We start from the raw sequence: 23,646 nt of genomic DNA, 5'->3' as shown, positions 1-23,646 counted from the left end.
AGAGAGAGAGAGAGAGAGAGAGAGAGAGAGAGAGAGAGAGAGAGAGAGAAAAGGCAAGGAAGAGTATCGTGGATTGTGCCGACGGGTTATGCATACGGAATCGTTTAATCGGCTGTGGTGCGTCGTTCGTGAAGCGCATCGACTGACTTTATAATTTTACGACGTTCCTAGACGCTGCTCCTTCCTCCCTCGCCACCCTCGAGGGCTGAGGTCTTTTTTTACTTTTCGCTGCGAGCGCGAATCACCGTTCCCTCCCGTGTGTGTGTCTCTACTTCCCGCTTTACGACGTTATACCACCGGCGTAATATTCCCCTAGGTGATCCTAATCGGATGTGCAATAAAGGTCGCGGTAATTAACGCCAGGATGAAATTAGTCGGCTGGTAGCCGAGATTGCGAAGCAAGACTCACATGCGGCCGAAGGGAAAGAGGAAGCGAGAAGTAAGAAGGAAGAGAGGCTGAAGAAAAATCGAGAAAGAGGAAAGCAGGAAAAGTCAGACGAGAAGGAAACACGATGGGATGATAGAGAAAGCGTCGGTGAACAAAGACAAGAAAACAAAAAAAAGGACACGTCAAACAAAAAAAAAGGAATATACGACAGAATGTGCACTCACCCGGCGGTAGTGACGAGGCCGGTCAGATTGTCGACCCTGAAGAGCCAACTCGTCTCCTCGGCGATGGCGTACGTAATCCTCCCATTTTCATCTTGGTCCGGATCCGTCGCCTTCACGTTCATAACGCTCGAGTCCGGCGCAATGTCTTCCGAAATAGTCGTCACGTACTTGGCGAGATGATAGTTCGCCGGATAGTTCGACGATCCGTACTGAAAGCCACCATTGGGCAGACCGAAACTGCCGTACTCCGAACTCTGCAAATTGCTGCGCGAGTGAGACTCGACGTATTGATCTTGCAGGAAGGTCGGCGCGTTGTCGTTGACGTCCAGAACAATCACGATGAGATTGCAGTGCGCTTCTAGGCTGGGCCTTCCCTTGTCCTTGGCGGAGATCTTCAGAGCATATCTGGGCGTGGTCTCGCGATCCAGACTCGACATCGATAATACACCGGTGGATGAATCCAGCGTGAATTTGGAACCGATGTTGCCACCTGAAATCGATATATCACAAAAGTTTAAAATATGTTACATATTTATATACTGTATGTATGTACATATATATATTTCTGCACGTAAAAAATATGATCTCATCCTTGGGGGAATTATCTTGTTATTTAGCTCTTCTCTTATATGCAACTATATAACACGTGCACAGAATTTATTTGGGAAATCCCTTCCCCTACAGACCATATCATTTTTTAATTTCTTGCTTATATAATTGTACAAAACAGATGTAGATTGATAATGTAAACATAGAAAAGAAATATTCGCAATTACATTTGTGACGTGAATAGCGAACGTGATAAATACTTGTAATCACATAATTTATGAATGCACGCGATGGGTCTCACCTGTAATGCTGTAAGAGATTTCGCCGTTGTTCCCCTCGTCAAGATCGGTCGCAGCCACTGTGTGGATCCCGAAGATTTCCTGATTTTCCGGCACAGCAAGGTTGTAGCAGGAATTTGGCCGGAATTCCGGGCTGTTGTCGTTCTCGTCCAACACGATTACTTCCAGAGTGGTAATATCCAGGAGCTTGCTCGACCTCGCTAAGATGGAAACGGAGTAACGCGCGACTTTCTCACGATCCAAGGAACCTCGAAGAGTGACTAGACCGTTAGGAGCTATGGCGAACTTGTTCGAAGCTATGTCGGCTGGTATGCTGAAGGTGACGTTCCCTGCGTAGCGGAATAAGAAATTCATCCTAAATGTTTTGCATAACTTTTTATGTATTATTTACAGTCGCTCTTCCCCCTTACGCATCGTCTTCTTTATCGTAAATATCGTCAGCCGTTCCACGCCAATAACCATTTCTACAACTTGCAACGATTTGCATTGCGCGTCATAAAATGCATTTATTTCGCAAGTGCCTCTCTAAATATCTCTTTCGCGGGCTCTCCGTAATTATTTTATTACTTTCATTGCATGTAAAGTATTATTTAGATAATTCATTCAAGACACGGTTATATCCTGCGTTAAACCGCTTCGGCGCATAATTTACGTCTTATCTCTCGCGGTTCCATGATTTGATGATTAAAATCAATCACATTTCTTATAAAAATGACCATAGTAGGCAAAAAAGCCCAAGGCCTCCTCTCTCAAGAGACAAACGAATAATCCTCTCATTTACCTAAGTTTGCTTGCAGATATTGCTAGAATGATGTTGCTGTAAGTTCTACATTGACAATTTTTCAGATATAAAAAGCAGCAATACATTTCAACTGTGACATTTGGAATTCTATTTGTACCAATGGAACATTGTTTTGAATGCGGACTTCAATATTCACCGCAGAACACGCGGTGACTTCACGCTCGCGCAGAGCGCACAGTGACTTCAACGCCCGGCTAAAGCACGACGATCACGGTGAGCCTTAATGCATTCGATTCTCGAATTCCAGCGCTTAGCCCATGCTTGGCGGATTTTTCGCGGGCTTAGAACACAAAGCGACTCGCGGGTTCAGCATGCATGCGCGCACGTGTGTCTGCGTGTGCGTCGCGCCACGACCACGGCATCTCGTTGTGTTGCGAACGAGCAGTCGCGGGACATGGCGTGTACGTACGCGGCAACGGCGTGTATGACGACGTTGGTGTTGGTGGTAGCGGTGATTTGCCTATGCTGCGTGCCGCAGCAGGCCGGCGGCACGATGATATACGCGGCCATTGTTTCGCCTCGTCCTTTCTAATGCCCCTCCACCTTCCCCTTGGCAGCCGCTTCTGCACTTTGCAAGCTCCCCTATACACTACCGAGCGTGGCTCGTCCCGTGGGATACGTGGTAGTCCTTTGGCGCACCCAAGGGGCGCGCTAATGCGCTCGTCCGGTACACGGGCGACGCGATAGATAAGCGCAAAACCAGAGATACACCGTGTTGTCGGCATCGGCGGCTAGTTTACCGCGACTACCGCGCGCAGTCTCTTCCGCGCGGTTTAGCTGTTCGTCAGACCAGCTCGAAGCAGTTAGATCAGATCGCTGCGGCATTGGGCAAGCAGGTATGCGGATCTGCACGGCGCGAAGAAATGATGCGCGAAATGTGTACGTGCGTACACGCGCGCGCGCGCGCGAAGGCACGCACGTTGGCGCATCCAGGAATCCGTTTGGACGACTCTCTCTCTCTCTCTCTCTCTCTCTCTCTCTCTCTCTCTCTCTCTCTCTCTCTCACACATGGACGATAATTGACTTCTCGCTTATCGCATGGAACTGATTACACAGTGCGACGCAAAATCCCGCCAGGTGTCGGTATAAATACACGAGACATGATCATGTCCGATCAATATTCCCGGAACGAGCGACTTTCGAGTCCGCGCGATTCATATTTATACGCCTTCGTATCCGCCGAGAGACACGTCGACTTGTTCCTTTCGGACTTTCCCTCGTGAGATCGCTAATGTATGCGACATGACTCGTTCGGTCACTCGCCAAAGTCCCGCGACGATAATTAGCGACGTCGCAAGGAGCTCTCGCGTTTGCGTGTTGCGCGATAGCGGAGACGCTCGACGCGGTGTGTGACCTTCGCCGTAAATAAGGCGAATGAGCCCGCTCGAAAGCTCGTTATCGCGTTTTCCGCCAGAGAGACGGGGGATGACCCGAGGACGTTTCGTCGATACTCCGGCATGACGACGAATCCCGCGACGTCGGAATTTTCTCGCTCTGCCGGCGCACCGAGACCTCGACTCCGACTTTTTAAAGCGACCGAGAGGCGCGCGCGAGAAAAGAGCAGAGGGGAGAGAAGGAAGGAGACGAACGGGGCCCCGCCGCAGCGGGGTATTCTGCGTCGGGGCTTTACACACGGATGGAACGCGTTGCCGACGATCCCGACAGAGGCAAAGAGAGAGAAATAGAGATAGAGAGAGAGAGCCCAAGCCGCGCAAGTCATTTCGCTGAATTTACTATAATGCTCGGTACCGGCCAGATTCAAGGCAATTATTCGAGGTATTTTCGTAGCAGGGCTTTCCTATTAGCCGCGGCAAGCGTATCCGCTGCGGCCTGGCCGCGATTATGTTCGCCCTCGCGCGCACGGTTTGCGTGTGGTGTATAGGTGGTGTGTGTAGTGCGGCATCTCCGACGCGTACTATCCACACCACTGAGAACGGGCAGGAGGAGGGAGCGCTAGAGAGAGAGAAAGAGGGAAGGGCGAAATCGCAAGAGTCAGAAGGGAGCGAGAGATACCCGAAGAAGAACGAGAGATAGCAGATTGTAATTTCAGCCGCGCGCTCTACACGCCGCTAAATTGACAGCCCCTTCTGCACCGCCGTGGACTTTATGTGCGCGCGCGCACCACCGAAACAATAAGGACGCGTCCGGAGTACCTAAAAGGAACCTCCGTTTTTGGTCCTCCCGCGCGTCCTTGTTACGCCACAGCATCGATAAGTTTCGGCTCGTATTGCTTGTTTTGCGTCGAACCGCGGCATTATACGCCGCGAACACGCGTTTACATCGCTTCATTCGAGCCCGTAAATCGGGAAACCGCGCGATCCGACCTGCCGGCGGATCCACGGATGTCGTTGAACCGATGCCAAGTCCGTATTCGACCGTGGCCACGATTGGATAACGAAAGCTCGACGAATCTCGTTAATTCTGCTGACGTGGAACGGCAGGGATACAGGAAGCAATCATAATCACGTTACGATCAAGCGACTGTCCAGGAAGCGAAGTCCTTCTCTCTCTTTCTCCTACCTTGATCCGCGACCGCTGGTCCTGCTACGTTCAACACGGCTGTTCCGACTTGCAGGTCTTCGGAGATCTCGACGACAGGATTGGGCAGCAGTAGCCGCGGAGGGCCACTCGCTTGCGTCATCGACGGAGTCAAACTCAGCTTCAACACGGCCTTACGGGGTGGCAATCCGTGATCGTTGGCGGTGATCTCGAGATCCATGGGTCTCGCGATGGGCTTCTCGAGACTCACGATGCCCGACTCGTAGCCCACGGAGAACCGCGCTTCCTCATTGCCCGCGGTGATCACGTAGGACACTCGACCGTTGTTACCAAAGTCCTTGTCCACAGCGACAACTCTCACCAGACTGGTACCTGATAGCACGACCATGAAACAGGATTACAATCGACTGTGTGGTTCGGTGTGAATTCGCTGCATATTTTATTTGCAAGATGACACTTACCAGGTTGAAGATTCGACGCGACGGCTATCTTGGTGGATTCCGGGGCGATAAAGACGGGGTCGTTGTCGTTCTGATCAAGCACGACGATCTTCGCGGTTACAGTAGAAGCTAATTGCTCTCCTGGTGGCGCCCGATCCGAAGCTTTAAGGATCAAAGTGTACTTGGCTCTTTCCTCCCTATCGAGTGACTTAGCCAACGTCAAAGCACCCGTCAAAGAATCCACGGCGAAGCTGTTCGTCGGCGGAAATTCAGCCACCAGGCTATATCTCAGTTCGCCATTCAAGCCGCTGTCCAAATCGCTGGCTGTGAGATTGTAGATGGTCGATCCAATCGCTACTGTTTCGGGTATGTGAACAATTATCGGATCCTGCGGCCATCTCGGTGGATTGTCGTTGGCGTCCTCGATAATGATTTTCACAGAGACGGCGATGCTTTGGGGATTCCCGATCGAGGTCGTGTCCAACGCACGAATTTCCAGATGGTATTCGCTCACGTTTTCACGATCGAGGGAATGCGCGACCACCAGCTGGCCTGAGCTGCGGTCAACGTCGAAAGCTGGAAACTCGCTGATCGGCGTCAGTGAGTTCAAGGTGAAGGCCACGCGACCCGCGGGACCCGCCCCTGACACTGACCCTACTGCGTGTCCGATACTCGCATCTTCGCGCACCTAAATGTACATGAAGAGTGTATTGTTTATTCTTCGTTATCATAGAAGCCCTCTTTATCCCTTGTGTTAAAATACAATATTAATCTTCCGCGTGCAGTCATACTTTTTGGGATACGTAATACAATTTAGGCCTATCAGACCTAGGCGACTTTGAATCACTATAACTTTGTTGAAGATCGATATTTTCGAACGAAAATTTGTCTTTTTTTTTTATAGAGAAGTTTTTTATATCAAAATCTGCAAACAGATTTACGCTAGTCTGAAATTTTCTGGGACCCTTTACGACTCATTAGGCGCTGCAGACGCTTTGAAGAAAAGCCATGACTGGTTCATACGGCGTTTCAAAGCATTTGTCTTGTGGATCACATTCGTAGTGTGTTTTTAATTCACGTAACTCGATCCTGCAAGTTATCTGCAGGAAATGCGCGCAAATACGACAACAGCAGGTCGCCTAAGGAATATCGGCGCGATCAGATGAATGTTGTAAAATGTAACACGTCAGAAATGAATAATTGCAGAAGGGGTAAGGTGGAGCGCCGATGGCGTCCAGCAAAGCTGGAAACGAATCGACGGGTAAATGAATCCTACCGGGTGGTGAGGTTAACGATACTCACGTGAAAGGTAAGGCTGCTGCTGGTGAAGGTCGGCCGGTTATCCGCAAGCGCCAAGACTTCAACTCGAAACGCGCGAATGCTGTGCAGCGGCGGATGTCCGGCATCGGTCGCCTTTACGGACACCCGATATACGTTGCGCTCTTCGTGGTCGAGCACGGCCTTGGTCCTGATCATACCGGTGATCGGGTCGATGGTGAAGACATTGTAACCGTCCGAATCTCGATCTGAAGCAAAAAACGGAATTTCAAATCCCCGATCGAACTAACTGCACATTGATTCTGTAACTTTCAACGACAGTATCATTAAAAGTTCTGGAATCAGTAGGCTGGTGCCGCGGAACGCGAGACGGAAAAATCGTGCGGTATCTGTGCCGTTCACCCTGGCAGAAATGTGTACGTGAAATAGGCGCCGCAATACCGCGGAATGAAAAGCCTCTGACGTGAGCGGAGAGAGGTACATCGCAAACTCCCCGACACCATAACAGTACCTCGCGCGAGCGATGTTCAGATTTAATCTTGCGATCTGAAATTTTTCGCGCTGCCTTGCTACGTCTCTGCACGCGATCGGGAAAATCCGATTCCGATCGTAAGCGCTCGGAATGAGCCGGCCTGGCGCGTATTTACGCTCGCCGTAGGCGGTGCGTTTCTAGCAAATAACACCCGGCAAAAACGCGCACGGCCGCTTTTAAGACCGTGCATAATTGTTTCAGTAATTGCCGTTGGGCTATTAAAGTCTCAAAAAGCCCCTCGCGCTCTTTCACGAGGTCCGAGAGAGACCTGCGCGGTGTAAAAAAGCTTGCTCTCGTCGTCTAATCCCCGGGGCGCTTAAGTAGTTTCTCGCTATTTCTCTATTATTCCCGACTCTCTCAACAACTGCCGGCAGCTGCCGTAACGAAGCCGCGCGATCACTGACTGCGCGTACAGGTAATTATAATTTATATATTTTCTTGCCGATATACATATATCCCATGGTATGTGTGTGTGTGTGTGTATACATATATATACACACACATACACACACACATATATATACACACATACACACAATCGTATCCGAGGCAAAAGTGCGAGTCGCTTCATTAGATGGACGCCGCGTAACGGCGTCACGATGATTAGTCACGTGCGCCAACTAAGGACTAATCGGAACGAGACGGATGTCCCCGAAGATTACGATGCGTCCTTCGCGAGTGAAAGAAATTGAATTATCGTGATACAATGACGTTGAACGGAATAATAATAAGTTGTGTATAGAAAATTTGCCAATTTCTAACCAGTAACTAGCTAGAAACTCTAGTTTGAGTGCTTCGTTAATAACTGAACAGTGAACTTAGTCAGTTTTTGACCAGTTTCTAACCAAATTTTTTTTATACAAAATTCTGTCAAAAGTTTCCGTCGCGCGGTTCTACATTGCAAAACATTGTATTTTATTATTCAATATAAAAATAACGCAAAACTCGAAACTGTTTCAAAAGGTAAAATCCTTTCGCTAAAGATTCATTTATTGAGATGGTTGAAGCTTTATTTTTAATTATCATGTTTTCTGGTCAGTAATTGGCCGAGTATTTTCCTGTCCGAACAATTACCGCCAAAATAAGTCCTAACTGTAAAAACTGACCAATTTCTGGCTAGTAGCCAGTTTCTCGTGGAAATATTTCCTTTGGAATAATAGCAACGATAATGTTATTAAATGACACATTCCTACCTTTTAAGATGCTGTAAGTCACCGAGGCGTTCTCGCCAAAGTCCGTGTCCAATGCTCGCACCTTGGCGACTTCCGTTCCAGACGGCTGTTCTTCCCTGACGCTGACCACGTCCCCCTGAGGATCGACGATCTCGGGCGAGTTGTCGTTGACGTCCAACACGGTGACCTTCATAGGTACCCTAGCGGCTCTGGACGGTGTTCCCTGATCGCGCGCCTCCAGCATCAGCTCGTGCACCTCTTTCGCCTCACGATCGAGCGGCTCACGCGTGGTGATCTTACCTGAGTCGTCGAGAGCGACGGGAAAGAGAAACAATTAATTTTCATTGCGCTTCGAGCCTGCCACAACCAGATAGCGAATTATTAACGATCTATTAGCAATTCCCCGCGGCTGCAGGCCGCGGGTAGCGTTTATTAGCGGACGCCGGGGGGATATTTATGACCGCGCGACAAAAAGCATTAGTCTGTCTGATATTAGAAGATATTTAAAAATTTCTACTCGCATGTCTGATGAATTTTACGGGCACTCGCGACCAATCGAGAGATCGCGGTGTGGACGATGAGGCGCGTACGCGCGCATTCTCGCGAATTCATTCGCATAAAATCGACTACGTACGACCAGCCGACGTCTCGTGAATCGCGGATGGCTAGACCGACCTTATCAATTTCCCTCGTCGAGAAACGGTTAATTGGATAATCGTCGCTCGCGTACGCACGTAAGAACCGTCCGCGCACGATCGCTCGTATTCCTTGGTCGCCCCTTGCCGCGACGGAGAGTTTCGTTTTTCGTTTCCGCTCTTCTCCTCGCATATAATAATTGTACCAGGGGCGTACGTAGTCGCGCGTGTAACGAGCTCCGCCGTAATTACGGATCGCGCGGCGTAGCCACGGTTGAAGGTAGGAAGAAGGGCGACGAAGAGGAAAGCGAAGAAAGGAGAGAGAGAGAGAGAAAGAGAGAGAGAGAGAAGGAATGGCGAATAAGAAAATAAGGAAGAGATGGGAGACGGTAAGGCGAAAGCTTGCCGTGGTAGAAAAGAAGGAAAAGGTGGAGTCACCGCGGAGCGACCTGTCCCCCTCCTTCGTGGACTGGTCGACGCATTAATGGGTAATTAACCCGAGCGGCTAGTCGAGAGAGGAAAGCCGGCGGAACTATTCCAGGACCTGGAGAAGGATCGAGATAATAATTCGTACGACGGACCCGGGGCGACCTGTATCGGTGTTCGCGCGACAGGCCAGACGGAGCCGCGTGCCTCTACGAATTCTCGACGTACCTAGCTGGGACCCTCGCTCAGCCATACCGGCGTGTCCACCAGCACGTGGAGCGGCGCGGCACGGCCTCGACGACGTCGTACTCCTCGTCGCCGACAAGACAAACGATCGACGGGGGACATGCAAACGCGCCGGCACGGTGTGCAGCGGCGCATCGAAGGATACCATCGCGGAACAATAAGAAGTATATCGTAGGACGCGTGCTAATGCGTTTCTCGTGTTAGCCGTGGGACCGCGCGCAACCGATCTCGCCGTCATGCGTCCATAAGAACGTCCCTTTCTGTCTTTCGCGTGCCTCTACCAATATTTGGAAATCCATCCGCCGCGATCGGATCGCCGCAGCCTAGGCGACGGCAAGCCGTGTGGAGCTCTGTGACAGACAGGAGACGCCGGTTTCTCGAAAATCAAACAGACGTTCGAGGAACGGGAGACCGGCCGCACTGCAGGGATCCCAGCCGAGGGTTAGATCGGGAGCGCTGGAACCTGCTCGGCCGCTTCGCAACCGAGTTGCAGACTAGCTGAGCAACCTTATCTTTAATTTGATCGTCGATGCAGAACCACGTACCAAATTATCGACCCATAGGAAAACTGTGGGAAACGTCACTTAGCGTGTTTCGCTGCTGGAAAATATGTAGCTGAATAATGCGGCATCTCCGGCCGGTGTTTTTGCAACATGTGCTTGATTAGAATACAAATTAACTCTAATCGTCATCTGTCGCGGCGAAGTATTCCGGATACACGTGGGACGAGACGTTACGTGCGAGAGATGTGAGATCCTTGAGTCCTCTTGGATCAGTAGGTGTCGATCGTCATGTACCTTCTTCTCTACGTGTGAATTCGTGACAAGTGGAAAGTTTCTTTGGCGAATTTAAAAGTGAAAAGTTCAAGATGAAAAGTTTCACTGACAAATTCAATGAAACTTTTCGTTTTTTACAAGTTCGTATTAAGGGAAAAGATATATAAACCCTATTCTGAATGCATAGCGAATGTTAATCCTTCGTCTGCTCTCTTGTTTCTCGCTAACGTTTCGATTTACTTTGTGGACAATACCATTTTTCTCCCCACGTATAAACAAAAAAATTGATGCAACAATTTTTCTCATTATTTCAGGTCTCTATAATTTCTAGTTCGAATATTCTTTAATTCCCATTGTTCATATCTGTTTTTTAAATAAAATCCGTAACAGATAATTACATAATTTCAATTGTTCCCAAAAATGACCTACGGAGAGTTAAACACGCCTTTCTAACTCCACTCCTTTCGTTTTTCTTACCTATGAACCTCACGCATAGCGTAATTTCAATTTGAGAATCAGAAAGAATATATTTGATAAGAAAGATATATTCGATATACCGGTATGCGTCTAGAATAGAACTCCTGATCGATATCCAAAGCGGAGAGCAGGTATCTCTCTCGATGGAAGCGCGCTACCGCGTGCCTGAAATAGTCGCACCCGCGCTCACCGTAGACGAGGAGAGCCACGTGGCTGCAGATAGCACGTGCACGCGCCAACGGTCTATCCGATCGATAGGTGAGCGCGCAACAGCGGACGGTGGGTCACGGGAATTCCCCGGGTCGCGATAATCGACCATATCGCGCGCGCATATCGTAACGAATTGAAATGTATGAGGCGCGCGCGGATTCCATGCACGAACGTGGGCCGTGGGCGAAGGCGCCACGTCGCGCCGCGCGACAGGAAGGCGAGGAAGAAGAAGTGGCGGGAATGCGACTTTGACATTCTCCGTGGAACAACAGCCGGGCGCGGACGTCTTTGTCGAGGCGTCGCTCACTTCGGCGCGTTTAGCTTGCCGTAATCGCATCCGGTATAGTATCGGGCGCGGCCCTGATCCCGGGGGCCCGGCTGACAATCGAACGTTCCTGTACTTTTCATCGCGTTTCATCGGACAAAGGTGCGCTTCCATAAATCACGGCGGAGCGATCTCTCTCTCTCCCCCCCCCCTCTCTCTCTCTCTCGCGCGCGCGCAACTTTGTAAACCGCACGCGAGACCCCCCTTAATTGGATGAATGGAGAAAAGGGCGCCATTAAGCGAGCAACGGGCAACCTACGCGGCGGAAAGAGCGGAGAGGACCGCTCGAGGGTTTTCTCAATGGGAGATCGCGGTTAGAGCCGATCGAAGGACAATGGCCGAGCGAAATTTCAACTCACTCCCGCCGGTCCGTTGACCGGACAATGTGCAGTCGCACTGTGCTGCGGGATTAATATAGAAGTACTCGTACGACAAGACAGCTGATACTTCCGGCAGCGCGATCGCCCCCACCCGTCGTCGTTATCCCTCGTCTTTTTTCATTTTTCTTTTCCTTTTTTCATTTTGCCTTGCCTCCATCCCGGCGCGTCGGGATGACTCGAGAAGTCCCACCTCTGCAAACAGGCAGCCCGCCGGATACGAACCGAAGAGAGAAAGAGGGAGGGAGAGAGGTAGAGGGGGGGAGAGAAAGAGAGAAAGAGATAGAGGCCCTGGCCCACGAACCGGCGTGTACACAAATACTCCCGTGTCGCATGCCAATCAAACCGCGCACATTGCATACGCGAAGGCATACGTGTGCGTTTCGCGGCGTGTGACGAGCCCCGGGCCCGTTCCTGATGATTCGTTACACGCCGACGAAGCGAAAGCACCACTCTTACCGGATTATATTTTAATACCCACCGTGTGCGTACACACTGCTGCAAGTACGAAATGAGCTATCGGGAGATCTCCAAGAGAACACTCCTGGGGCCGGTGGTCCTCATTACCCAGTGAGTTAATTAAGCGAATCGCCCTATTGGAGTAGCGCGTCGCGCTTCTGAAACTCGACTGCTGCTGTGAGACTCGGTTGATGCTCGAAATAATCGAAAGGGACTACGATATTTTCTCCCAAGACTTTCGAAACAGGCCGCGCGCAGGATACACGGGATGTTGTGCGAGTGTGAGAAGCTCCTCCATCGGCGTTACGAAACGCGTTCAACAATGGCGCGGCTTAAAGGGCCGTTGGGTTGACGCAAGAGCAACGCGTAAATTACACGTGCTGACGGCCGGGCAGCCATTTAGAAAATTAATAGTCTCTCTCTCTCTCTTTTTTCCCGTTCGACTCCTCTTTCTGCTTCTCGCTTCTCTAAATCGAACCTTTCTTATGTGATCTCGTAACGTTTGCTCCGCGGCGCGGCATCATCTACTCGGAGAGGAACTCGAAGGGACAAGTTAAAGGGAGTGTGGAATATCACGTCGGCGATTCACACCCGGAGAATTAATAAGAAGCTAGCGCAGGCGCGTTCGATTTTTATTTGGCGGGCCGAGAGAGAGAACCTGTCTTAAACAGGAAGTAAGTGTGCCGGCCGCGCCGCAACTGGCTGCGAGCGAGGACGCGAGAGTAGAGCATAGAAGTTAGCGCGAAGTGAGAACGAAAAGAGAACACAACGGGCAGATCGACTAAGCGTTAGGCTGATATACGAGATTGAATATCTGTCAGAAATAAAAGAGACCGCGGCGTGAGACGCGAGTACAATTACGTTCGTGATGGCGTTCCGCCGCCAAGGTGGGAGGAAATACAAGTCGAGGTGGGAGATAGACGGCGCGAAGGAGATCACGGTCCGATGAGATTTCAACAAGAATGGAATCATCGACGAGCGACCGCGACGTATAATCGCGCTGATATCGCTTCCGTTTCGCGCGAGACGCGCGCATTCCCGCGCTCACCATCCCGACCAAGGATAGCATCGCGAGAGGCGATCGCAGTACCAGGGGAGAAATTCCGCGCGTATACGACCGAAATGTTAATCGCCGCGAATCGATCACTGTCACTGTGGTCCCGTAAAGTGCCGGCTGGAACCACCTCTAACCGAGTAAGGATGTTCCTCCTTGTACGTCTCTTATTCACGAGTTGTCGGGTAACACAATCGTAACTCCGGTGTGAATTTGACCTGACGAAGAAAGAGCGACCGGGCTGGAGAGGGAGAAAGAGAATAATGCGATTCTCGCCGTGCTTGTTCGACGAAATCTCGAATTGCACCTCCGCAAGCAACTCGAGAACCCGCCGCGGACGAAACTCAGTGAACTTGAGGAAACGATTCGCCAATATTTTTCTCCGCGTTCAAATTGCATGTGTGGGCATCTCCTTCTCTCTTTCTCTCTTTGGGTCCTCAATGGTCGCGCGGTCCCGGGCCGACTTTCGCAAACACTCGGGCGTCGTTTCGACGAGAACTCGTATACTCGTTGGCGCTCTGATGACGGTGGGAGCAAACGGAGGTGGCACGAAAAATAGGGAAATAAGATGCGAATACTCCCTTACCTGTGTCGGGATCCACGGCGAAGCTGCTGTTGGCCTGAACCACCGAGTACCTGAGGAGCGAGTTCTTGCCGAGATCGGGGTCGGTGGCGCTCACGGAGCCCACCAGAGTACCCGGCGCGAGATTCTCCAGCAGCTTGAATCCATAAAAGTCCTTCTCAAAACGTGGATCGTTGTCGTTATCGTCCAAGACCTTCACCAGCACGGAGGCGTTCGCGGTCGCCGCAGGATATCCGTTGTCGGACGCGAACACCGTCAAGGTGAGCCGATCGACTGTTTCGCGATCTAAGTTCTGCACCAGGCCGATCCAGCCGGTGTTGGGGTTGATGCGAAAGGCGGGCGAGCCCTGAAGGCGATAGCTCACTCTCGCGTTATTCCCCGTGTCCAGATCGACCGCTGTCACCTGAAGAATCTGTAAACCATTAAGAGTTTAGATAATTGCCACGTACATTTAACATTAAAACTATCGACGATTAACAATCTGCTTCTATCAGAGAGCGGTTTATATCTAATTTTGCTAAAGAGTACAAATTGAAACATTCGATTCAACTACGTTTGGCAAGTTCAAAGCAGTGAGAGCAATGGAATGTAGAGTTCGAAACGGAGAGAAACATTATGAAAATCGAAATAAGAGCAATTGTGTCATTCGAAGACATTTCTCGCGATCTCGCAAGAGAGAGAAAGGAAGATAAAAAGAGAGAAACAGAGAGAGAGAGAGAGAGCAAGAACGGGACAAAAAGAGAGGATAAGAGACAAGACCAGTCGATCCGGTCGTTCCGTATTAATTAAACGTACCCAAGGACTGCAAACCCTAAACACGTTCGGGCCAGTCGATGTTTTCCAGCGCGGGAGGATGGTGAATTACGAAGGTCGAAGTGGAAGAAAAAGATGAAGAGAAACGCGGGACCGAGAGTGTATAAGGTCGCGTCCCGTGCATGAACTCGCGGCTCACGAATGATGGATGGTGGTAGAAGGTAAGGCGAAGGAAGAGGACGGAATGTGAGGAGGGGAAGAAGCAGAGAGACGCCGCGACCGGCCTGTCTTAGGTGATGAGGAGGACCAGGGGGATGGACACGAGTTACCATTAGAGAGGAACCTGACGTGGGAGCAGGCAGTAATGTGTCTAACTGTACGTTATTAGTTCACGGCGGGTGAAGGGTTACGCTCACTCTCTCTTTTTCTCTTTCTTTCTCTCTCTCTCTCTCTCTCTCTCTCTCTCTCTCTCTCTCTTTGCATCCAGGTTACTCTCTTGCCGGTCACTCCTCTCCCGGCCGCGGCAGCACTCTTTCTCGTACTCTCGTTGGATCTACCTCTCCATCTTGCTCGCTCTAACGTATACTAGCGGCTGAGATATTGTCCGGATACCACCGACAGCTCACAGATCTGTTTCGCCGATAGATACCACCGATATATACGTGTATACCAGAAGGAAGATGGAACGTAAGATCGAGTAGCGACGGGAGAAGGTGGAGAAGGAAGAGAAAAAGACACAGACGGACTGACAGAAAGGCAGAAAGAGAGAGAATGAATAAGAGAGTAACAGAGAGAAAGAGAGAGAGAGAGACGCGAGTTGCCGCGACGTCTCCTCCGCTCTATCGTATCCGCGTGTACGTTGTATTAAAAATGTGACGTCATTTAACGGACCTATCTCGCGGCGAGGATCTCACCGCCATTCGTCATCGGTATCCTCGTATTCGGGATTACGTCCGCTCATGGCTACCACCACGAGGAAGCGTCGAAGCTATCAGCCGCGCACCAATGACGACCCTGTTCCCGGGAGTTTCGCGGCTAATGACTCTCTTTCTCCCACTCCACCTCAACACCGCCGTCGCGAGATACCGAGACCGCCAACCCATCCTTGCCCTTCTTTCGATTTTTTGCCGGATAATGACTGATATGTGTAGATAATTACAGAGGGCGTGCGTCGCCGTTGGCGATCTTCGCGGGCCAATCCGCGCTCGCGCGGCCCACGAGTATCGTTTTCGAATTCTCTCGGGGAGATTTCTCTCCCCTCGGCGAGATGTGAGACACGGCGCGGTCAATTCAGCTAACACCAGGTTGGTCGGGCCGCGCGATTCCGCCGGCGAATTCGAATTTCTCAAATCGAGGCTCGCTCGTTTTCGGTATAACCGTACGCGACGCCTGATGAATTACCCATCGCGCGTTCGGGTAACCGCTGGTACCTGCTCGTGAAATGATGAACCGTGCGTGTACCGCGCGCACTCGCGGCTATATCGACTGTTACCTATCAATCCTAGACGCCCGGACCTCGTGGCCGCTCGCAATCGGTATCAGCGGCAACATGCGGCACGTCCGGATATCAGATTATCAGGCATTCCCTATCCATCTCCCGCTCGAACTGGTACGTCGGGTAACCTCGTGGAGCACATCGGCTAATCTCGCGCGGCGCGATGCTACGTTCAGTTAATTCGTTCCTAGTCGGCCGCGCGGTTAATTCTCTCTTTGCCTCGCAAGGTGAACTTCGCGAGTCAACATCTTCTTCTTCGTCTTCTTCTTCTGCTTCGTGTTCCTCTTCTCCTTTGCAAAGCTACCCGGAAGGGGGAGGGTGTCTTGGTAGCACCGGCGTACGCCTCGCGATGCGAGAGGGAGCAAAGGTTCACGGGCGCGTTCTTCCTGGTTGTCCCGGATAAAATTACGCATCCCAGAGACGGTAAGACTATCTCTCTCTCTCTCTTTCTCATTCACTCACTCTCTTTCTCTCTCTTTCCCGCGCGCGCTGAGCAAAACGAAACAGCCAGTCGAGGAAAAAGGGAACCATCGGCACGAAGAAATACCGATCAAGAGCGAAAGAAAGGCCGAAGTGAGGTTGTTAACTTCTACCGCGCCTCTCCCCTACGACCCAGAATTTCTCTCACTCTCTTGCTCGCTCTAACGAACGCGCCCGGACGAGAGGAGTGCGCCGGCTGAACTCTCTTCCTCCTTCCCGCTCTCTTTCGAAGAACCCTACCGCATCACCTCGACAAACAAATGCCCGCGTGACGGGCGTGTAATGAAGATTTTTCTCACCTGGGAATCGAGCCTGGCGCCTTCGAGAACCTCCATGTAATACTCGTTCCTCTCGAACCTTGGGGGGTTGTCATTCACGTCCTGCACCTCGACGCTCAGGCTGAGGTTGGCCGAGAGCCCAGCGCCGTCCAGAGCCCTTATCAGCAGGCCATGCCTCTGCTGGGTCTCGTAATCCAATCGCCTCGCCAAATAGAGCTCGCCGGAGCGCGCGTCTATCCCGAAAAGATCGTTGCTGTTTTGAGCGAGAACGTAGCGTATCGGCGACGGTGGCGTGATGTCCGGATCGGTAGCGTGCGCTATGTACAAGGGCACGTGGAGAGGATGCGATTCCGGCACGGAGATGCGGACGGTGGTCGTGCCAAATGCCGGTGTATTGTCGTTCACATCTTCCACGATCAGCTCCAACTGAAACGGAAAGAGCCGGTGTTACGTCGTGTCTAAGATAGCCAAACCTAAATTTTGCGAGACATCCCGATTTTCGACTCTCTATAGAGGAATCCCGAAAGAATTCCAGGCGGGACGCCATTTGTCCCGATATATTTATTACATAACGTAAAAACAGTAATATAAAATCTTGTTATCACGTATTATTTATGTGATGAGAGAAAATTGTATTTTATATTGATTTTTCCTTGCTTTTATGTTCTATTGATTAAACATTTTATTTACTTACGTAGAGGAATTTAATTTACTTAACCTATCTATTTTAAAAATTAATACATCAAAGTACGTCTATATGTGTATAATAACCAGCAAGGGACATGTACATACATATTACAAGGTATCTTGTAATCACATATACCAATAAAACAATTTCAATCTTTTTATTTGTATTCCGATTTTTTAAGGTCGGTATCTTGGAATTCGCTGATTAAGAGTTGGTCACTCTAGTTGAACCACGCATATGAGAACGGATAAGAGTGATTTCATGATGAAGCAACGAGTGACGGACACGCGAGAGCACGGACTAGCGGCAACTCGTTACCGGAGAACCAGCAACGGCAAGGTGGTCGCTTTTATCGAAAGACGATATTAATCTGTTAATGAACGCGTGTTGCGCTGAATATCAACACGATAACATTTACAAGCGCGCGTCTATAAAAATGGCATCGAAAAGCTTTCGCACGCTCGGAATATTATATGTACACGCGGGATAAATGTCTATGATTACAGTGAGTTAATACCGAGATGATGATTATCTGAAGGATATGCAATTTACCTGGCAATAGCCAACGTAGCCACCATTACGCGCCTTGATGCTGAGAACGTATTTGTCACGTGATTCCCGATCGAGCGGCTGTCGAATCCTCAGTATTCCGGTGTTGGGATCCAACGAGAGATCTGCTTCCTCTCTCACCAGATAAAACCTGCTCGGTCGATCGCCTGGAAATGCAAAATACATAATTTAAATAATGCATACAGATACACCACATACATCAGACGAGAATAAGATGGAAAAGTAACCGAACTTTCGAACGGCAAGAGAGAAACGCGCGCGCGTTGTATTAATTTATTCATAATAAGTTTCGTCCCGCGCATGCGCCTCGGTTCAATGCGGGTTAATTAAAGCAGTTGTTCGGAATAATCTCGATAAATTTTGACGTCGAGTAATCAGGCGTCAAAAAGTAATTCTGTATCCGCTTGCATTTGCATGAGGTGCCGCATTATCGCAACTTAGTTTTCGTAATGGCCTCCGTCTCACCAGGCACATTCATACCGGCTTGATCGACGTGAGTTGCTATTAAATCACGATGTTTACGCCGTGTTCGCGGCTAAACCAGGAAGATCGATAGCCCCTTGACGTCGCACACTGCACGCGACTTGTGTCTCTCGTCAGTCTTGATTTTTTATAAAGTCCTAATGAAGATGTCGGCTCGGATTTGCTTCTACCACGATCCGACGATATCATATCCTCCCGTGCGAACTTGCTTGCGGGACGATCGACGAGGAAAAGTATCCCGAAACGCGGCGCGACATCAAAGAGCTCTCAGCAAACAAACGAGATACATATTTCAGTGGAACTGTCGACTCAGGGGAATTATCTGAGGCCACCTGACCCCTCGCCATCGACATAACAGTCGCCAGCTTCATGTTGCCTCGACCCGCCTAATTAGGCTGCGTTTGGAAATTCCACCCTGCGGGTAGAGCCGGGTGAAGGGTGGTGGGGGCGGAGTGCAACTCGGGTGCGAACGATTTCCGAACGGCAGACAGAAAAAATGGTAAGCAATAGGACTGTGTTTTATCGCTGAATTAGTGTACACTCATGGAACTTGAAAAGAAGCGTGTAGTGTAGTAAGACTTGGCAGAAAAAGGAGGAGAAGAGAATTAGCGCAAGTCAGTTTCAGCAATAGAAAATAAACCTAATGGCAAATAAAAGTGTTATCGTAGTTTGTGCCGCGGCTGCTAGATTAGAATTAATGGAAGCAGCCTTGAATAGCTTACATACAAGCAGTAGCGATGACGAAGCAGACGGAACGATCGAGGAGGCAAATGTTGTTGGAGCTTGGATGAGAGTTGGTAATCGAGACTCCTATGAAGTTAGGAAATAACAGGATCAAATTAACAAATCGAAAACACTATTTAGAAACACATCAAGTTACCCGAATCATTCTAAACTTTTAGGGTGAAGATTCTTTCACTCGGAGTGCATCCCGAACAGACCTTCCGAACGACACTGTTGTCACTTAGGTGTAAATGTTTCCGAATGTTTCCGAATGGTGCGAAGTTTCTAAACCAATCTTAAGGAAAATTCACACTTTGGCAAAAAGGCAAAAAACACAAAAGTAGAAGCCAATCAGAACTCGTACTTGAAAAGCAGAAACTGTTGACTACCATCTAACTACCGGAAGCACGAGCTCTGATTGACTTCTGCCTTTTTGCCAAGGTGTAAATTCTCCTTTAGAGACGAAGTTAAGCGACGTCCCTGTCAGCTAGCTCGGCTACGAGCACGCCCGCGAATTTATTCCGCGTTAAGATTCCGGCGGCATCAGGCCCCGCCGTAAAAGCGACCTAGTCGAGAGGTTGCGCTAAGCAGATCTTCCAGGCGAGAGCTGTCGCGCGTCGCTGAGATCTCATTCGTCACGGTCGCGATCGGCCAGCGTTGCGCTCCTCGAAGAATCGTGTCCGATCGGCGGCACGATCTTACGGAAGATCTTCGTCGAGTACTATGACTGTGTGCTGCATGGACACCAGGCCACACTGTGTATGGCTGTGTGTGTGTACGTGTGTATGCGCGCGTGTTGTCCGTCGTACCCGAGACGATAATACGAGTTTCGTTCACCGGGTAGCGAAGAAACCAGCGGACACAGGCACGCGTACACACGAGCGGGAATCGACGAATGAATGATGGCGGTTTATCGATTCCACGACATCGACCTCGCTCGACCTCCTCGCACGAGTCGACCGGGACCGCCCGGTCCCGCTGCTTCGGAATCAATTAATAGCCAAATTGGCCGGTCATTACCGCTGGCAGATGCAATTCCGTGATGAACGATTCCGAGCGCCAGCCTGGCGCATGTTTTTCGCATAACGAGTGCCGTTGGTCGTCCGCCCACGTCTGACACGCCAGACACCGTAAGGATTCTCTACGTCGCGGAAAACAAAACTGTGGAATAATCGCATCTATCCCGGCGCGTCGCGGGAAAAATCCAACGAATCTCGTTGGGCGCAACATTCGACTCAACGCGCCGCAGCTTATCCCTCGTCCGCGGCCCGCTGGATGATGATGTCTAATTTGACAGCTTATTTTGGGCAGCGAAAAAGAGAGAGAAAGAAAGAGAGGTCCAGGTCATTAGTCTGTCGATACCGAGTTAGAGACAAATCATTAACACACACGCACGTCCTCCGGACATGAAAAGGATCTCAATCGAATCGATGCGCAAAAGTGTCTTTCAGTGTACTCTCGTAAACGATGATTATTAGTTTTATTAATGATGCCTGGGATCCAATTGAGCGGCGATTCATTAGGACGCAGTGTACCTTCCGCGTTATCCGACGTCGCTGTGAAAACACGTCGCGCGCGGCCACGTCCAATTACAGACAATCCCGACGTACGCGCGGCAAGGTAAAGCACGCACAGCACGCGTACCGATAATTGCTCGGATCGATCGATCGATCGATCGATCGCACGCAGTCTCAGCCAAAACAGGAATTACAACTACTCGGACCCTAACGGATATATCCTTCCTAGATGCGTTTCGACAAATCCCGCGGATCTACCGCGACGCGAGTCTCCCATAGCTCGCGATCGAGTTTTTCCTACGATGCAACAGGAGAAATCAGACAGAGAAGAGGGAAACCGAACGGAGAAGAAACATCGTCAGGTCTATGGATTGATCTGGGAGAAAGACTAAAGAGTAGTCATGGGACGCTCCATTTCCACGATATTCTATGACGTCTGTATCGTCGTCGTCGTCGTCGTCGTCGTCGTCGTCGTCGTTGTCGTCGTCGTCACGCGTTAGTCGTCGACGACACCCATGTCCTCGATGTCGTCGGTGACATCGGGTGACATCGACCGTTCTACCGGTGCCTTAAAGATGGTACTCGGTCGCGTACGTGGATGGCATAATTTATGGATCGCTATTTATACCGCTCGATACCAACTCGCTCGTCCTTTTCCCCGGTTTCCCCTTTCGCATCGATGCACGCGACAATGTGTAGTGCTGACATACACTGTGACATCGCACACGGATAACGTCGTGAACTCTTGAGCAGTCAGAAGTGTGCGTCATAGACATGTATAGAATAGAATAGACTGAGCATTGTTGCAGGAGGGATGAAGTCAGTATTAGAAAGGAGGAACACTAGAAAGTAAGATGCTTTCCTTGTTCATAAGAGAGAATTCGTACTTTGACAGAATAACAGAAAGGCAGGAGTCAATTAGAATTCGCGCTAGTAGAAAAGTAGAAATTGTCAATTATCACTTGACTATTAGCACGAGTTCTGATTAGCTTCTGCCTTTTTGTTTTACTTTGTTTCAAGGAGTGTACTCTTCCCAATTGTCTAGTTGAAGGGAAGAACGAAGTAGCACTTTTCTGTTTCCTCTACATTGCGCTCTCTTATAGTACTGTGTGATAGAGAAAGCATTTGACTTGGCGTATCCTTGTCCTTCAATCTTGTCATCAGCCATCCCGTAAGAGTATGCGGTCTAATCTACAAGTCTATAGTGCGCACGGTTTCGCTTTGATCGAGAATTGAGACGAAATCGTCGGATCGTCGCGCAGGCCCTTCGGGGACGCCGAATAATTCCGAGAGCCGTTTGCGCCCTCGACCATCGATACCTATCCTCATCACCCACCCAGTTTGTTTTGCGGTGCCCGAAAAGCCTTGCCCGGTCAGACACCTTGTGTATGTATACATTTGCACGCTCACCAGCTCCGGCGCGCACGTCCGCGCCAAAGGTGCGCGTATACACACATACTCGGATCGACTGATTCGTAAAATGTATAAGCGCAGGATGAAACACTGCACTTGCGTGAACGTATACGCGCGGCGCGTGTGTAATTACGCGTATGCGTTGGTACCGCGAGACTGGTCTGGAAGACGTACACGTTTTATATCCCGGCGATACCTCTACCCATCAGCATTCGGTACCCGTGTTATTAAACGTCCGCGTGATCTTTTTCCACGGACTCTCGCCGCGAGAGGAGGGTCCGCCGATCCTGTACTACTCCCCGTATATAATTACGATTTACTCCGCATCCCGATACGCCGAGATACCGCTCGAATATCTGCCCGTGCAAAAGGATTTCGACGCGCGACTTCGGAGGGGTATGACACGCCGGACAAATCTGTTGTCCTCTTCCCCTCGTAAGCCACCGTGGCGAGCTTAAAGTTAGCCATTAAGATACGCGACAACGCGCTCGGCGATAAATCCTCGGGAATAATAAAATTGAAGCGCGCAAATTGCGCGTTCTTCACGAAAACACCGTGTCGCGATTTTAATTCCCGCCGTTGAGTAAACACTCGCGCGTCGAAAGATTGAAGATCTCAACGCTGGCGATAAATAATTGCAAAGAACAAGTATCAAGATTTATCGCACTAGCAAAGTAAAATAAGCTCGTCACAGCAAACACGGCAGGATGCTTCTAATCGTGAGAGCACATCGCAGAAGAAATAAGATTCGTTAGCGGGAATAAATTGTGTAATTCTCCCGCAAAGCTAGCGAGGCCAATCAGCAGGAAAAGCTGTAAACGAGTCTGCTTTGGCTGTGCTGTTGCTGTGCTATTTTCGCCGCGAACTAAGTGTTCCTTTTATTGAAAATAATCGCGTCGCGCAAGGTGCATGTGCGGCACGATCGCGTTTTTCTCCCGCAGTGCTGGTTCGCGAGGGCTTCGTCACCCCGGTTACACACGCGTCCCTCCGGGGTGCCCACGTGGGTGTAACGAAGACAAATCGCTCGCGTATTTGATTAATTCGCAGAGATCGCCGGTCCAGCGCGGACCCTCTCTTCCTCCTCCTCCTCCTCCTTCTCCCTTCCTCCTCCTTTTCCTTCCTCTTCCTCCTGCTGCTCGCATCCTTCGTCCTCCGGCATCGTGAATCGAATCGAGAGCGAGTTTTTGCCGGCGAGGCAGAGGCAAGGAAGAAACCCGTAACGTACTCATTACTGATTCTCGCCCTTATGCGTTCTTGGCACGAATGGCACGGCCGTAGACGCTCCGTTGGATTTCTACGAGAAATCGCGTGGATACTAGCCAAGATCCGCCGATTAAACGCGAGGCACAACTGGGACAATCGAAACGGAGCGGAGTCTCGCGCTGATAAATTCCGATCGCTCGAAGATTAAAAAGTTTCAGACAAGATTGAGAGAGAAAGAGAGAGAGAGAGAGAGAGAGAGAGAGAGAGAGAGAGAGAGAGAGAGAGAGAGAGA

The 23,646-nt window shown here is 50.2% G+C and overlaps 1 protein-coding gene across 6 annotated transcripts in view; it reads right to left on the bottom strand.

The window, feature by feature from the left end:
- LOC116841812 (protein dachsous) overlaps positions 1-23,646 on the bottom strand; it is a 428,326-nt gene that overhangs the window by 19,417 nt on the left and 385,263 nt on the right. For all 6 annotated transcript variants that reach the window (XM_032810198.1, XM_032810199.1, XM_032810197.1 and 3 more), the window contains 9 exons: positions 17,998-18,161; positions 16,779-17,183; positions 13,755-14,163; positions 8,205-8,483; positions 6,504-6,727; positions 5,223-5,889; positions 4,783-5,133; positions 1,463-1,789; positions 613-1,102 (listed from right to left, as the gene is read on the bottom strand). In XM_032810198.1, the coding sequence (XP_032666089.1) occupies positions 613-1,102; positions 1,463-1,789; positions 4,783-5,133; positions 5,223-5,889; positions 6,504-6,727; positions 8,205-8,483; positions 13,755-14,163; positions 16,779-17,183; positions 17,998-18,161 (3,316 nt within the window). The remainder of the gene's footprint in view (positions 1-612; positions 1,103-1,462; positions 1,790-4,782; positions 5,134-5,222; positions 5,890-6,503; positions 6,728-8,204; positions 8,484-13,754; positions 14,164-16,778; positions 17,184-17,997; positions 18,162-23,646) is intronic.

This window comes from Odontomachus brunneus, unplaced genomic scaffold (genome assembly GCF_010583005.1).
Source record: "Odontomachus brunneus isolate Ranch 3 - 2012 unplaced genomic scaffold, Obru_v1 Obru_scaffold_018, whole genome shotgun sequence".
NCBI lineage: Eukaryota > Metazoa > Arthropoda > Insecta > Hymenoptera > Formicidae > Odontomachus > Odontomachus brunneus.
This window is presented reverse-complemented; position numbering and strand designations above follow the sequence as displayed.